Source organism: Equus quagga, chromosome 6, assembly GCF_021613505.1.
Source record: "Equus quagga isolate Etosha38 chromosome 6, UCLA_HA_Equagga_1.0, whole genome shotgun sequence".
NCBI lineage: Eukaryota > Metazoa > Chordata > Mammalia > Perissodactyla > Equidae > Equus > Equus quagga.
The window spans coordinates 105,367,731-105,382,782 of NC_060272.1; the positions used below are offsets into that span (position 1 = coordinate 105,367,731).

The 15,052-nt window shown below is 45.4% G+C and overlaps 1 protein-coding gene across 1 annotated transcript; it reads left to right on the top strand.

Annotated features, from left to right (window-relative positions):
- The first annotated feature begins 249 nt into the window (after positions 1-249).
- On the top strand, positions 250-10,791 carry KCNV2 (potassium voltage-gated channel modifier subfamily V member 2). Its single transcript, XM_046663839.1, has 2 exons — positions 250-1,650; positions 10,510-10,791. Exons 1-2 carry the CDS (start codon positions 250-252, stop codon positions 10,789-10,791), a joined length of 1,683 nt encoding a protein of 560 aa, XP_046519795.1.
- The last annotated feature ends 4,261 nt before the right edge of the window (positions 10,792-15,052 follow it).

The window sequence follows — 15,052 nt, forward strand, 5'->3', positions numbered from 1 at the left end:
AACACTTGCTTCTTCCCTATCAGCAAGATTAGAGCAGTCGACCGCCGTCTGCGTGTGTTCAGTCCCGGAAGGCTGGACTGGGCTGCCCCGGGCCTGAGGAGGGGCAGCTCTGAGGACAATGCCCAGACCTTAGGTCTGCTGGTCCAGACCGGTCTCTCTAAGACGTGATCCATCCTCCTAAGGTCGGTAAGCAGGCTAGGCACCCTACAACAGCCAGGAAGGACAAGCAGGGGTCCACTTCCCGCAGCCATGCTGAAACAGAGCGAGAGGAGGCGGTCTTGGAGCTACAAGCCCTGGAATACTACGGAGAGCGAGGACGCGTCCCAGGCAGGGGGCAGCCAACACCGCAGGAGCATCTGCTCCGTGGGAGGCCGTTCCGGCTCCCAGGCCAGCATCCCAGCCTGGACCGAGGGCAACTACAACTACTACATCGAGGAGGACGAGGATGGGGAAGAGGAGGATGAGTTGAAGGACGACCTGCCCGAGGCGGACCAGCAGCCAGAGGCGGCCACCACCGCCCAGTCCGAAGGCTGCCCGGACTCTCCGGCCGTGTCGTCCACGCTGAAAGTGAACGTAGGTGGCCTCAGCTACCGCCTGGACTACATTGAGCTGGCCTGCTACCCCAAGACGCGCCTGGGCCGCCTGGCCACCTCCACCAGCCGCAGCCGCCAGCTGGCCCTGTGTGATGACTACGAGGCGCAGACGGACGAGTACTTCTTCGACCGCGACCCAGCCGTGTTCCAGCTCGTTTACAACTTCTACTTGTCAGGCGTGCTAATGGTGCGCGACGAGCTGTGCCCGCGCAGCTTCCTGGAGGAGCTGGGCTACTGGGGCGTGCGACTCAAGTACACGCCGCGCTGCTGCCGCATCTGCTTCGAGGAGCGGCGCGACGAGCTCAGCGAGCAGCTCAAGATCCAGCGCGAGCTGCGTGCCCAGGCGCAGGCTGAGGAGGCCGAGGAGCTCTTCCGAGACATGCGCTTCTACGGGCCGCAGCGGCGCTGCCTCTGGAACCTTCTGGAGAAGCCCTTCTCGTCAGTGGCCGCCAAGGTCATCGGGGTGGCCTCCAGCCTCTTCGTGCTTGTCTCCGTCGTAGCGCTGGCGCTCAACACGGTGGAGGAGATGCATCAACACACGGAGCAGGGCGCGGGCGGCGGCGACCCGAGGCCCATCCTGGAGCACGTGGAGATGCTGTGCATCGCCTTCTTCACGCTGGAGTTCCTGCTGCGCCTCGCCTCCACGCCCGACCTGCGGCGCTTTGCGCGCAGCGCCCTCAACCTGGTGGACCTCGTGGCCATCCTGCCGCTCTACCTGCAGCTGCTGCTTGAGTGCTTCACCAGCGAAGACCAACAGCACGGCAAGGGCTCACCACTGGAACACGACCTGGAGACCGTGGGCCGCGTGGGCAAGGTGGGCCAGGTGCTGCGCATCATGCGCCTCATGCGCATCCTCCGTATCCTCAAGCTAGCGCGCCACTCCACCGGGCTGCGCGCCTTCGGCTTCACGCTGCGCCAGTGCTACCAGCAGGTGGGCTGCCTGCTGCTCTTCATCACCATGGGTATCTTCGCCTTCTCCGCGGCTGCCTACTCCGTGGAGCACGACGTGCCCGGCACCAACTTCACCAGCATCCCCCACGCCTGGTGGTGGGCAGCGGTAAGTAACACGGCCCTTGGGCTTTCCCAAGGCCTAGCAGAAGCTAGTCCCACATTTCCTTGATTATCAGCCACCTGTCTTTGTCCCCTGATTTACAGAGGTGGGTGTTATAGGGGTGGAAAGATATAGACGCTATAGTCCAGTAAGGAACTTAACTTGACTTAGTCCTAGGAATCTCCAAATCTAGATTTAGTTTTAAAACAGACAGATTTTATGGAGGATTCATTGTTGACGTATGTGAGAAGCTTCATAATCATTTTTATTTGCCACTTGTTGAACATCTGTTGTCCTAAGTAGTTTATAAAGTTTATCTTATTTCAGCATCCCAACCCTGTGAGGTGTTTATGATTGCCATTTTGTTTAAAAAAGAGGACAAATTGGAAGTGGCTTCAAGTTTTGAAGGAAACTAGAGACTTATTCAGAGGAGGAAGTGAGACTCCACTGAACCATGTCAACCCTAACTGAAATCCCTCTGGTTGTAGCTAAATCTGGACACAGAAGGAAGCATCTGAAATTGAAACTTGCGCCACGTCACTAAAATTCTTTCAGGACCAGGCATTATTGCCCCGTTTTACAGCTAGAGGAATTGAGGTGTAGAGAGAGTTTGAGTGTAGACACACAGCTCAAGGCAGCAGAGCGAGGATGAGACCCAAGGCTGTCCAACTCAGAAATCCACCCCTCTCCACACCCCAGCACTGCCTCTTTCAAGTTGTAGTCTTCTGCATGTCTTGCCTAATTTGTACAGTGTAGTATTTATTTTTGCCATTGTTTTCTTTGGTACTCGCCTTTTGATAATTTATGCCATTTATTTCAATATCTGTATTTCTGGTATACTAGACTAAATCCCTGGAAAATCCCTGAATCCCTGGAAATGCCGACTGGGTCCTCTCGGGTCAATAAGTTGACATATGTGCACAGGAAAGAACTGCATGTATGGATTCTTAATTTTTTTAAGTACATTATTTGTAATGCCTTTAAAGACATTAATATAAGCAGTTCTTCCCAGTTCAGAAAGTAGGTATTTTCAACATTAATATTCGGTATGTCAGAACCCACAGTCTGGTGTGAACCTCTGAGATGTACCAACCTGGGGTTGCTCACATTGTAGAGTAGTGGGATGGAAGATTTAGATTTAGGTTCTAGTCCCAGATCTGCTAATAAGTTGAGTGTGACCCTAAATAATGAACTGTGAAAGTTCACTCCCTCAGTACCTGTCCTCAGTTTCCTTGTCTCTCAAAGGGGAGGATGCAGAGCTCTTCAGTTCAATGCGTTTTCCTTCCCTGAAAAGCAGAGAGCTCATATGTACAACAGGATTTGTGAGCTTTCTCCAGTGATGGGATGACATTAGGCCCTTTCGAAGGAGCTAGCCAAATGCCGCTCCTCTGATCATATTCCAAATGATGAAAGGTCATCCCCATAGCAGATAAACCACGTGTACAGATGGAGCTGATGGAGGATGATTTGTCCCCCAGCAAATGACATTTACTTTGGAGGTGAGTAAAGCAGGAAGGGAAAAGAGCAAATCCGCATGCTTATGATATGATATCCAGTTTTAGAGAGTCGTTTCCATTCACCCAGATATCTTTGAAGGCTGACATATATAGGCTGGACCTAGTGGACTCTTTGAGACTATAGTTTTAACCCACAAAACTTTGTCTACCTTTTGTATATTAATATAAAGCTTTTGATAATAATTCTGTTGCCAATAATGGATTTTTCTTTTAAAAAATTTCCTGAAGTGAATGCCTATTGATCCCTTTTAATTTCTTGATCTGTTTAATGCAAATGACATTTGAAACTTTCAAATTATCCTCTTTTTATGTTAACTAAAATTATTTTACTCAAGATCAGTGTTTTCCATAAACTTTACAATAAAAATTGAATCACTATTCAGTTTTTATCTATAACAAATTTTACCAATTCTTGCTTTTACCAATGTGAGGTTTCTGTTGTGGCCATTAGCTCTACCGGGCACCCTTTCACAGACCCAAATTTGCACATTTCGGCCTTACCGTTTACAAACCCTAACCTTTTATAATGGCCTTCGTCCATTTTATTCTCTGAGAATTATTTATACTAGTAAAACTCATTATTAGATAAAAGACTGATAACTTGTATTTGTTTCTAAACTAACCTATGAAAACAATAGGAGCAATTCCCCTTGCACATTCCAGGACTGCTCTATTCCCCAGGACTGACGTGTTATTAACCCCGTTCTTCTCCATACTTCTGATGACGCTGCATATTGTTTACTAAGGGTCCGTATTCTCAGTGGAGCAAAGAGAAAAGAACATGTCAAAATGATGCAAGCAAAATGTCTTGCTTCCTTATGTAGATGCAAAGTAAAAAGATGCAAAATATTAGGACCAATTCTTCATGTAACCCACAAAAGTCCATCTCATTCATTCATGGAGCAAGAATTTTTAAGCACCTCCAGTAAAGCCAAGTAGTATTGTAAACACTAGGGATTCCGGGTGATGGGAAAAGAAGGTGAAGTTCTTTCCCTCATGGAGTTTATATTCTAGAGGAGAAAGATAATAAATAATTTCAGATCTTGGTGGGTCTTGTATAAGATAACAGGATAGTGACTTGGGTGGTGGAATCTACCTTTAATGGGAGAGTCAGAGAAGCCCTCTTGGAGAAGTTGACATTGAGCTAAAATTTGAATGATGAGAAGAAACTTATCTAAATAGGATGAAACAGACATGAGAATCTGAGAAGTAGAATCCTCAAAGTAACTGATCCAGTGGTTTCCAAGCATTTTACTGATCAATACACCACATAATTTAAAATTTTTTGAGCACACACCCATGATAAATACATAGTTATTCATAAATTATGTTATTTATTGCTATAATAATGATGTATCACAAACAACCCTAAAACTCAATGGCTTAATTGTCAAGCATTTATTTAGCTCATGAGTTTGCAAGTCTGCAATTTAGGCTAGTTTCAACTAGAACGTTCTTCCCATTTGGGCTGGTGTCAGTCACTCACATGTCTGATGGTCATCTGATTGATAGCTAGGATGAAGGGGAGACTAGACCACATGTCCTCCAGCAGGCATGAATCCATGGCCAAGGCAAAGGGCAAGTGAGAGAGTACAAGTCCAATCATGCAAGCACTGTAGAAGCTTCTGTTCCTGTCATTTGTTCAACCCGTTGGCCAAAGCAAGTCACAAGAGCAAAGTCACAGTCAAAGGGCAGAGTGGGTTGGCCCACTCATGGTAGGAAAGCACTGCAAAGTTGTGTGGCAAAGAGCTAGGATAGAGGAAGCTGTAAAGAATGGGTCCAGTAATATGGTCATTCTACTGCAGTAAGATATTGCTGCTCAAATATACTATACACATCAGAAAACATATCCCCACACATTGCAAATTAAAGATGAGGGAAAGAAAAATATGATTGCTATGTTCTTGCACCACCCCTGTGCTGTCTCCCTTGGGATATATTCACCCACATTAGAGACACATTCTCTAATCCTTTCTTCCATGTGTTTTTAGTACTTTCAGACAATTCCAAAATCTGACTTGCTTTTAATAATCTTCCGTCTCTCTATGCCAAGATCCTGCAGCCTTCCTCTGTCATTCAACTCAGGGTTTTAGGAGGAATACAGTAATATTCATTATTGTGAATTCTCTTCCAGCTGCAAAACAAATCCCTTGTGGACGCTCATGTCTGCACGTGCTCCTGTGTTAGGATAGCAGATAGTCCTGTCCTACTCGTCTGTCAGATAGAGGTCATTTGTAAGCACTAATAGGAAACATATGTAAAATACTAGCCTGTAGGACATCTGCAATAAATAGAGGCTACCATATCTGACAAGTTGATAGTCTTTATCACATGGAAGCAATAACCTTTGCTTCCAGATTCATTTTTGGGAAAATAGAAGTGATTCCTTCTCTACTGGGAAAAAGAGAGAGTCTGTCTAACATACAAAAGGGTCAGCTGTTCTATCTTGGGAGACCTTCCGAGTGTCCAGATCAACAGGCCCACGCCTGGAGCAGCTCCAGGTGTGTTGGGCTCTCCAGTTGCCTGGGTGTGGGAAATGCACGGCACAACTCAACAGGAACAATTAGCTCTGTGATGAAGCTGTAATCATTGGCCTCCGGTATGGCTATGTTTTTAAGTAGAAAAGGACAATTAAACTGTTCAATAGACTATTTCTTTCTGGGCCTTCTAGAGCAAGTTAAAGCTGTAGAAATCAAACAGGAAACTGTGTCATGAACTCATTCCTTCAAAAACTCTACAAAAAGAAAATTTATCATCAGATAATTGTGCCCAGAGACCATGTTCCTATCTTGATATGTTTACCTAAAGTATGTTATTATTTCCTTGCAAATAGGTGGGACTTACAAATTCACTGAGATTTATTTTACTTTATTTTTGTTGATTGCTTGCTTGCTTTGATAAGACCCATTTGGAAGGTGAATCAGTCAGATTACAGTCAGGAAAACAGAAAAAAAAAAGATAGATATTTTAAACAAAAGGAATTTGATAAGGGAGATAGATATATAGGTGTTAGAAGGCTGGAGGAACAAAAAGGCAAACTGAAATAACCCAAAGATTGGTTACTGTAAGAAAGAGATGTCGGCCCTAGAATTGGGGGAACAAACAGAAGATAGAGTTACCAGAATCTAGGAGGACAGAGATGGAATTCCTGTTTAGCTGTTGCAGGGCCCCCTAAGATGACACTATGAGGTTGGTGTCATGATGCCTGAGCCATCACTATCTGCTGTTTTTGGAGGATGATGACAGAAACCAGAAGGAGGAAGAGAGACTCTTATCTCTCATCCCACATTCCAGTCTCCGAACAGTGTCTCTCATTGGCAGAACATAACCAGAAGACAGCAGGCAAGGGAATCTGGGAATTGTAGTTTGCAGACTCCCAGCAGCAGAATTACAGCACAGAGTACAGAAGAGTGTCGGGCTTAGACTGAGAGACGCTGGGTAAATGTCTGGCATAGAAGGCATTAAAGTTCTCCTAGCTGCTTCAGAAACAGCACAGGAGCCATAAGTGGGGCAAAGGCTATTAGGCTTCTTTTTTTTTTTTTTTTTTTTTATCACTTTTGATCTTGTGCACTCCTGATTTGGAGTGGTCCCGTTTTATCTCTTTAAACTATGCTTCTCCTGTTGGCCAGTATGACCTGAGGGGGACATGACTGAACTGTAGAGGGCAGGGAGTTGTGCCAAGTAAGCTGAGGATGCAGAGGGCATCGTCATTATTGCATACCTTTCTGTGGACAAATTAATAGACCCCAAACTTGTCTTAGCTTTTGCACACCTCCTTATTGTACAATTTATGTACATGTCAGAACTTTAATATACCTGGTTGTTCTCTTCAAGGTGGTCACCCATGACCTCATTCTAACAGTGCTTCCACTGATCAAAACATTCTTCGAATTCCACTGAGGAATTATCTTCAGAGCCTGTGACATGTCCATTTGCCTCTTTGTAATGGTGCTCAATCTTTCCCTTTTTGAGGATGGATTCAATATTTTAACTCAAGACCCTTGAGTTTAAGATTGGCACCCAGAGGTAACCCTCAAGGTAAATAAGACTACTTGTTTGAAGGTCATGCCTCTGAATCCTCTGTGCAGATTATAATCCCAAAGAGGAATTCCTAAACTATTTGTGGCAACAGCAGCATGGATAGGCTAAGTATAGCCTTTGAAGCTAAATCCTTTAAAGGACAACATGAGTGAGGTATGCAATACTGTTAGCCAGAAAACATTAGTCTTTACCACCTCAAGTTCTTTGGGAACACTAGAAGGGGTGTTAATTATTTTTAAAACTCAGTTTTATTCCCTGGGATCATAATTCCTAGATGCATGGATTACTGGGTGCCAAGATTTAATCTCTGCCTAGTTCATTATCAAGGAAACAGACATTCCTTGTTGAAGGAGAAATTCAAGTATAGTCATTCTAAAGTTTCAGAGAAGAACTGGATCCTTGTCCTCCTTGTAATGTCTAGCAGGCCAGCATTTGCTGATTAATGGGTGAGCTGCTGAGGGGAAGGTCACATTCTGGCTTTTGGGACCCAAAGGCTAGGGAAAATATGTAAGTTTTCAACGGAATGGTAAGTTTCCAGTTTACAGAGTGGCTGAACCAGCCAGTTTTTTCAGGATATTAAGATGGATTGCAGAAATATTGGTCACATTTCCAAACCCAACTCCTACTAATTTGAGAACTCACTGTGAAGTCACGTCGGCCACTCTGGGGCCTTCGATCTTTAATGCGCATCCAGGGAGAAAAGATTTGGCCTGTAGAACGTGGAGAAAAAGTACCCTAAAGTCAAGGAATCCTGAGTTCCTCTGGGAGCCAAGGACCAAGAACCAGATCACTAGTTGAGTCAAATTATCCACAAAGCAGACAATGCATAAATTAGCTATGCATTTTGAACAGATTCTTCAGGACCAGTCATACAGAGCCTCTGAGCAGCAGAGATCTTTTCTCTAAAAATAGAGATCCAAGATAAACAAAAATCTTTAGACCATATTATGGACGTCAAATATTTCATCTTCCTTAAGCCAATTCTCTCTGCTGTTGACTTTTCACTCAAAGTTCAGCCCAAAAAAATGAAGTTGGGGTTGGGAGTGAAGCAAAGCCAGTGTGAGGATTGAGCAGAAGTTTAAAATCGGTGCTTTGTCTCAATTATTTTCCTTCCTCTGTATCCTCCCAGCCTCCCCTCCCTCCCCCAATCTTGCGCCCTTGAGGGGCTGGTTTACCTCAAAGCCTCTGCTGGCCTTAAATGGATGCTTCCTGTTCTAAAAGTACCCCTTCAAGTCATTCACCCCTATATCCAACCCCCTTTAGGCCTCCTCCAGGGAAAGTAGACTGACTAAACAGTCCCACAGAGGTGTGAGTGATGGTGTTAGTGACGTATGAAAACTGTTGTTCAGTTCACACACCTGAACAGAGTCTGACTCATGTTCTTTTCCTTTTGGTGTGGCCAGTGACAAGAAACACATGAAGGCAAACATACTTTGAGATTAACCCACGATCCCACTTTATCACTGCCTCTCATCACCCTTTGGTCCAGAAAGTAGGAAAAGGAGATTCTCTAATGGAGCTGGAGTGCATCCCGCTCAATCTCCCTCACACAGCATTCAGCAGGAGCCAGGGAGGAGCCTGTTCCCATGGCCTGTTGGTCTCATAAGTAGAGGAACTAACATTATCGTTCACACACCCTGGGCCAGGCACTCCTGCAATTCCCAAAACAACCCTATGAGGTAGGTACTATTATTCTCCCTGCATTTCAAAAGTAGAAATGGAAACAGAAAGAAGTTAGGTGACTGGCCCAAGTCACACAGCTGGGAAGTCGATTCAGACCCACAGAGCCTAGAGCCATTCCTGTTTCCTTCACCTCGTCTACACCATCCTGCCTCTCTTAGATGCTTGCTTGTGTTCCTCCACCTTGTTGGGGCAGCCCATCCGTCAGCAGGTCTCTCACCAGAGATGGAGCAGGAAGAGGTGGTGCATCACCCACCCCAAAGAGGAGGTGCAAGCTTTCTTTTTATGGGCTGGATGGAGCTGTGGTTCTTATCAGCCCCACCGGACTTGCCCAGCTGGCCCACTTCTCCATTTCATTTTAATTAACCAGTCATCCTTATTTGAAGTTCAGACTAACCCCTACATCATCAAAACAAGGTTTAAATTTCTAAGCTATAGGCCTTCTTGGTATGGGCCAACAGAATGACTTTGTACCTTTTACGACCACCTGCTGGAAGGTTGTGGCAACAACAATGCAAATCAATGAAGCGAACAGTGCCCCCTGGATTTGTGCAACGCACCATTTTTTCAACTGTAATCAACTGCCCTGCCTAAAAGACTTGTAGTAATTTCACCAACAGTCTGGGGACCAAAGGGAGTCTTAGTACATGAGCCATAAAATACAGGCCCTGGGAGGTTTTCCCGGTTTTCTCTGGCTACACTGACTGATAACTAGCCCCAAGGGTATCTGCATTTTAAAACAGAAGCTTGTTAACCTAAATAAATCTCTAATTAGTGGAATTTAAAGCAGTGTGACAAGAGTGATGGGAAGAATTTCATGCAAGGTGAACATATTTTTGGTCAGTGATGTCTTACAAAAATCCCTTCGCAAAATAATGAGAGTGTGTTCCTCCAGGCGTTCAGTTAAAGCACCTTTGCATACACTCTCATTTGAACTAGTAACAACCCTGAGAATTATTACAATCGTCTTTATTTTAAAGAAGAGAGAAGGACATTAGAGAAAGTTAATGCCTTTTGTGTGCCTGATACTGTGTTAAGCATTTTATATTCATTTTCTTAGTCTTCATGAGAATTCTGAGAGTTAAGTACTATGCTCCCGTTTTAGATGGAGGAACCAAGGCTTAGAGACTGAATGTTTTGCCCAAGGTCACTCAGCAGGGAAAAGGCAGAGTCAGGACTTGAACCCAGCTCTGGCTGGTTCTAAGCTCTTTCCAGTACACATATCATGTAGGCAAACCCAGGGACCCCCGTCCTAAAGGTGCCCAGCAGAGGAGAGGCAAAGACCTACATTTATGGAGCCCATTTGACACCAAGAACTTTACACATGTTATCTTATATGCTCTTCATATTTAAAAAAGGTATTATCTTCCTTATATTGTATATAAGAAAATTTGTAAGTGATAGGATTTAAACCCAAGACTTTCAGCTTCAAAGCTTGTGTTCTTTCCATGACACAGGTCCAGCAGGCAGACTTTCTGGAACCTCCAAAAGGTGGCTCCATGGTGAGCTGTTACATGACCCACGTGCACCTTCAAGGAGACAGAAGACACTTCCCTGCTTGGTTCTCTCCCTTTCTTCTCCTCCCTCACTATGCTAACAGTTCCATCCTGCTTTCCTTCCTCAACAGGTGAGCATCTCCACTGTGGGCTATGGAGACATGTACCCAGAGACCCACCTAGGCAGGCTTTTTGCCTTCCTCTGCATTGCTTTTGGGATCATCCTCAACGGGATGCCCATTTCCATCCTCTACAACAAGTTCTCCGATTACTACAGCAAGCTCAAGGCTTATGAGTACACCGCCATCCGAAAGGAAAGGGGAAAGGTGGACTTCGTGCAGAGAGCCAGAAAGAAGATGGCTGAGTGTTTGGCTGGAAGCAACCCCCAGCCCACCTCAAGGCGAGAGAATTAATTTCCTAAGACGCGTGGCTGGTAGATCCCGTGAACTTCAAGGCTCCATTTCTCCTTCTTTTTTTTTTATTATTAAGATTGGCAGTGAAAGGACACACGAAGCAGACATACACAAAGGGCATTCGGTTCACAAAGTTCTAACTCTAAAAATGTTCGTTTTGGCCCAAACTCCCACTGCCTTGTGCTGCTCTTTAACTGTTTTGGGTGAGAGTCTTGACCTCCTCAATGACCTTGATAGTGAAAACTCCTTGAGAGGAGCAACATCTTAGATTTCTCTTGTAGCTTCTCATGGCTTCTCAATCAATATTTTTGGACTTGAGTTGACTTGAGAAGAATTTCCTTACATTTTAAAGGAAAAAAAGTCCTTGATTTTCCAGAGAGAGGGAGCGTGGCAGCAGGAGCGGTATGAGCTTTGGAGTTGGACCAGCCTTGGTCAGAAGCCCAGGTCTACCAGCTGTAGGATTTGGGGCAAGTTACTTTATCTGTTTCTTCAACTATTAAATGTAGGTAATAAGACCTACCTTGTAATATGAGCATGGCAATTGGAGGTAATATTTATAAATTCTCAATAAATGGTAGCTAATAAAATGGTTTGAGTGTTGGCTAGTAGATTCTTTAGACAGGTGGTTCTCAACCCTAGGAGATTTTGTCATCCCTCCTCGCCCACCCTGGGGCCCATTTGGCAGGGTCTGGAGAGGTTTTTGACTGTCACCATTTTGAGGGAGGATGAGAGGGGTGACTGGCATCTGGTAGGTAGAGGCCTACAGCTAAACATGCACAGGACAGCCCCATAACAAAGAAGTATATGACCCAAACTGTCAGTAAAGCCAAAACTGAGAAACCCTGGCATAGATTTAATATGGGAGCCCCAAGACTTGACCTGTGAAACATGCCAAAGTGAGCCACTTCTCCCTCCTTTGATGGGAGCCCCCACATGTCCTCACCCCTCAGGGCCTCCTTTCCCACACCTTTCCATGAAAAAAACAAACCAAAAAACCCTGCCTTTTGGACAACTGTTCTGGGCTGACCACTGAGCAAAGGGAATTGAGTCGACGTGGCCTCCACTCTCGGCTCCTTCTGTTTCTGGGTCAGAAAACCAGTTCCCACAGGACATTGGTCCTTTCTCTCCCTGCCCCCCTTTTCCTCAGAATTCCTGCCTCCCTCCATAGGACTACTGGAAATTGAGGTCCTGAAGTTAAAGGCTCATTTGAACTGAGCAAATGGAGATTGCCCCAGTTCCAAGGGTTTTTGCCACTCTCACCATCAAGTTTGTCTCAGGTGTGACTGGACCTACACTTGTGTTGTAAAAATGAGTGATTGTTTTGTGCGTTCTTACACGACAGCCCAGTGGGTTGTATTTTATAACTTCATTTAATCCTTAATGCATCCCTAAATAAGGTATTATATTCCTTTTTGTTTTAGGAAGAAACAGAGGCTCAGAGAGGTTAAGTAATTCAGCCAAGTTGACACAATCAATAAATGGTGGGCTTCAAGCCCAGGTCTGTCTGATCCCCAAGGCTCTTGCTTACTAAAAGATTTTCTGTTGTTTATCTGCGATTCACATTTAACCAGGTGTCCTGTATTTTCATTTGCTGAATCCGGCAACCCTATACTATTGCTTTGGAGAGACAAATGTTCCTCATATGGATGGAAATGACCCGCAAGTCCTAAAACCCCACTCAAATAGCAGGACCCTCAGCCAAGGGGAGCTTCTCTCCCCTCTTGCCAAATAAAAGAGGGAAGAATTTGCAGTCAGGCTCCTGGCCAGAAACAATCATGAAGACAGAGTTATAACACGCAGGAGGTCTGGAGTGCTGCTTAGAGAACCAGCTGACCTGCTCAGTGCAGCAGCAGCCCCTTCCGGTCCACCTCCAGCCTTCCGACTCCTTCTAAGATCTCCAGGGGAGAGGTCTGTTGATGAAGTGCATCTGCTGGGGCTGTGAAGGCACAGGGAATAGAAGGGGCCAGTGTCTATCACCCCTCTCTCTGCTGGAGGCCCAGAGAGAATGACCCAGATCTGCCCAGCAGTAGAGACTCCTGAGAGAGAGGTGTGGGGACTGGTGGGCGGAAGGATGGGGAGGTCTTGGTGAGGAAGATGAACTCTTCCAGGTCCCTGGTAGGGGATCTGGTAAATGGCGGTGGCCTCTTCCTCCCAATCTCACTGACCACATCTGCTCAGACACTGTGCTCTGCCTCCCAAGAGCATGAGAATGACAGACAGACGAAAGTTAAAACAAAAAGAACTAACGTTCCAGGAGCCCCTCTGTGGACCAGGCACAGAACCAACATAATTTCATTTAATCCTTCAAACGCCCTCTGAAGTAGGTTTCAAGGTAGTCACTTACAGAGCCTTAGCCACATGGAACTGGACGTGGTCTTTGGACCTGCATTTGAAACCAGGCTCTGCCATTTACTATGAGGTTGAACCATCAAACACAGCTGAATATTGGCAGTTTCGTATGGTATTACCCAATAGTTGTATAGTCACTTAATTTCTCTGAGCCTCAGTTTCTGCATTGTTAAAATGGAGATAATAATAGTGTCTTCCTCAGGGTTGTGGTAGTAATTAAACGACATAATGTATTATAAAACCTTAGCACACTGTTTGACTCATGTTAAGGACTAAATAAATGTGGGCTGCAATTATCGTCATCATTAGTAATTTGCTGGCTGCACAGGAAAACCAGACAAGCCCAGATATTCACTTGTCATCAAGGAGAGAATTCTGTGGGTGAAGACAGTTGTTGAATGCTGTTGCCGGCGCCCTAGCCCATCCAGGGCCATGCATGAGGATCTAGACCCGTCTGTCCAATAGAACTCTCTATAATGATGGAAACATTATGCACTAACACAATATAGCTATGTGTGACTACTGAGCACCTGAAATGCGAGTAGTGTGATTCAGGAACTAAATTTTTTTATTTTATTTAATTTTAATTTCATTTAAAATTTAAATGGTCACATGTGGCTTCAGGCTGCCATACTGGGCAATGCAGTTGTAAGCCTTTCTTCTGTCCTTACGGAGGCATCTGCTCCAAGATTAGGAAGGGTATTTGGCTTTTTGTGGGGAAGTGGCTCTGAGAAAAGAAGAAGAAAACCTGACAGTGTCATGTCCCTGTCTCCCCCCCATGCCCCCCGTGTGTCGTCTGTGTGTCTGTCCCTGTCCCCTGTCGTGTCCCTTCCCCCCCCCCCCCCCCCCCCCCCCCTCCCCTGATTCTGGCCTGGAAGCTGGGATGGATTTCCAGGATAACACAGACAGCCTTGGAAGCAGAGGTTGTCAATTTGACTGGTGGGATAGAATGGTCTCCTTTCTTAAAGAAGATAAAATCTTCCAAAGCCAGCACAACAACAACAAAGGGCTCTAAAAGGACCATCTCCATCATTTAAGTGGGTCCCAACTTTTACCCTGAGGGACTTTGGGGCTCCCTCACTTGTGCCAGTTCAAGGCCATATACCATCTACATAAACTTCTAACCCAAAATGGACCAAAACACTTCCCTTATTTTACCTCCATTTCAAGGATGTAAGCGACAGGTTCACGAGAAACCTTTCTTAAAATAGAGGGAAAACATTAGGTTATCACCTAAAACAAAACACCACATGTTCCCAAAGATTCTAAGTCCAGGAAAATAGGTTTAAGTTTTGCTGAGCTTCAAATTCCCTTCTCCCACGCTGATGCCCTGGCCCCCAAAAACAAGATGAATGTGCTTCTCTCACCACAGTGCTCCCCCTTCCCTCCTCATTCACCTGTGATGTGGCCTCTTTAAACTCATGTGAATTCTATGTGTATTCTGTATCCAGTATCTATTCCTCTGGCAGGGTATCAGCGGGTGAGAGGAGAGAACATCCCTGTGTCTACTCCCACCCTCTCCCTGTGTGACAGTAGTCTGGGGAGCACAGCGGCTGAGTTCCTACAGCCATGGCTCCGTTTGACCATAGCACACACAGGTCCTGGTAACACCTTTCCCTCCTGTGTCCCTTTTAGCCTGTGAATGGTAATGGCCTCGCTGTTGCTAGTCGCTGCAGATCACGCCATCCCTTGTTGTTCCCTTGATCCTGACCACACCTCTGTAATCTTTATTAAAATCTCTTTGAATAAACCCTTTGAGTGTGCTATCTATTTCCCATTGGGATCCTGATTAGTATATCATGTCTACCTTAAGACAAATGTATTGCTTGTATTCCTCAAATCACCACCAAAAGTATGAGGCATGTTTATCTGAAGATGCATGCCTCCCCAACATATCACCCAGACTGAGAAA

What these genes read in the sequence shown, in the direction of transcription:
- KCNV2 (XM_046663839.1), top strand. Translation starts at nt 250, where the DNA reads ATGCTGAAACAGAGCGAGAGGAGGCGGTCTTGGAGCTACAAGCCCTGG. An exon ending in ACGCCTGGTGGTGGGCAGCG is followed by an intron (nt 1,651 to 10,509) that starts GTAAGTAACACG and finishes CTTCCTCAACAG; the next exon opens with GTGAGCATCTCCACTGTGGG.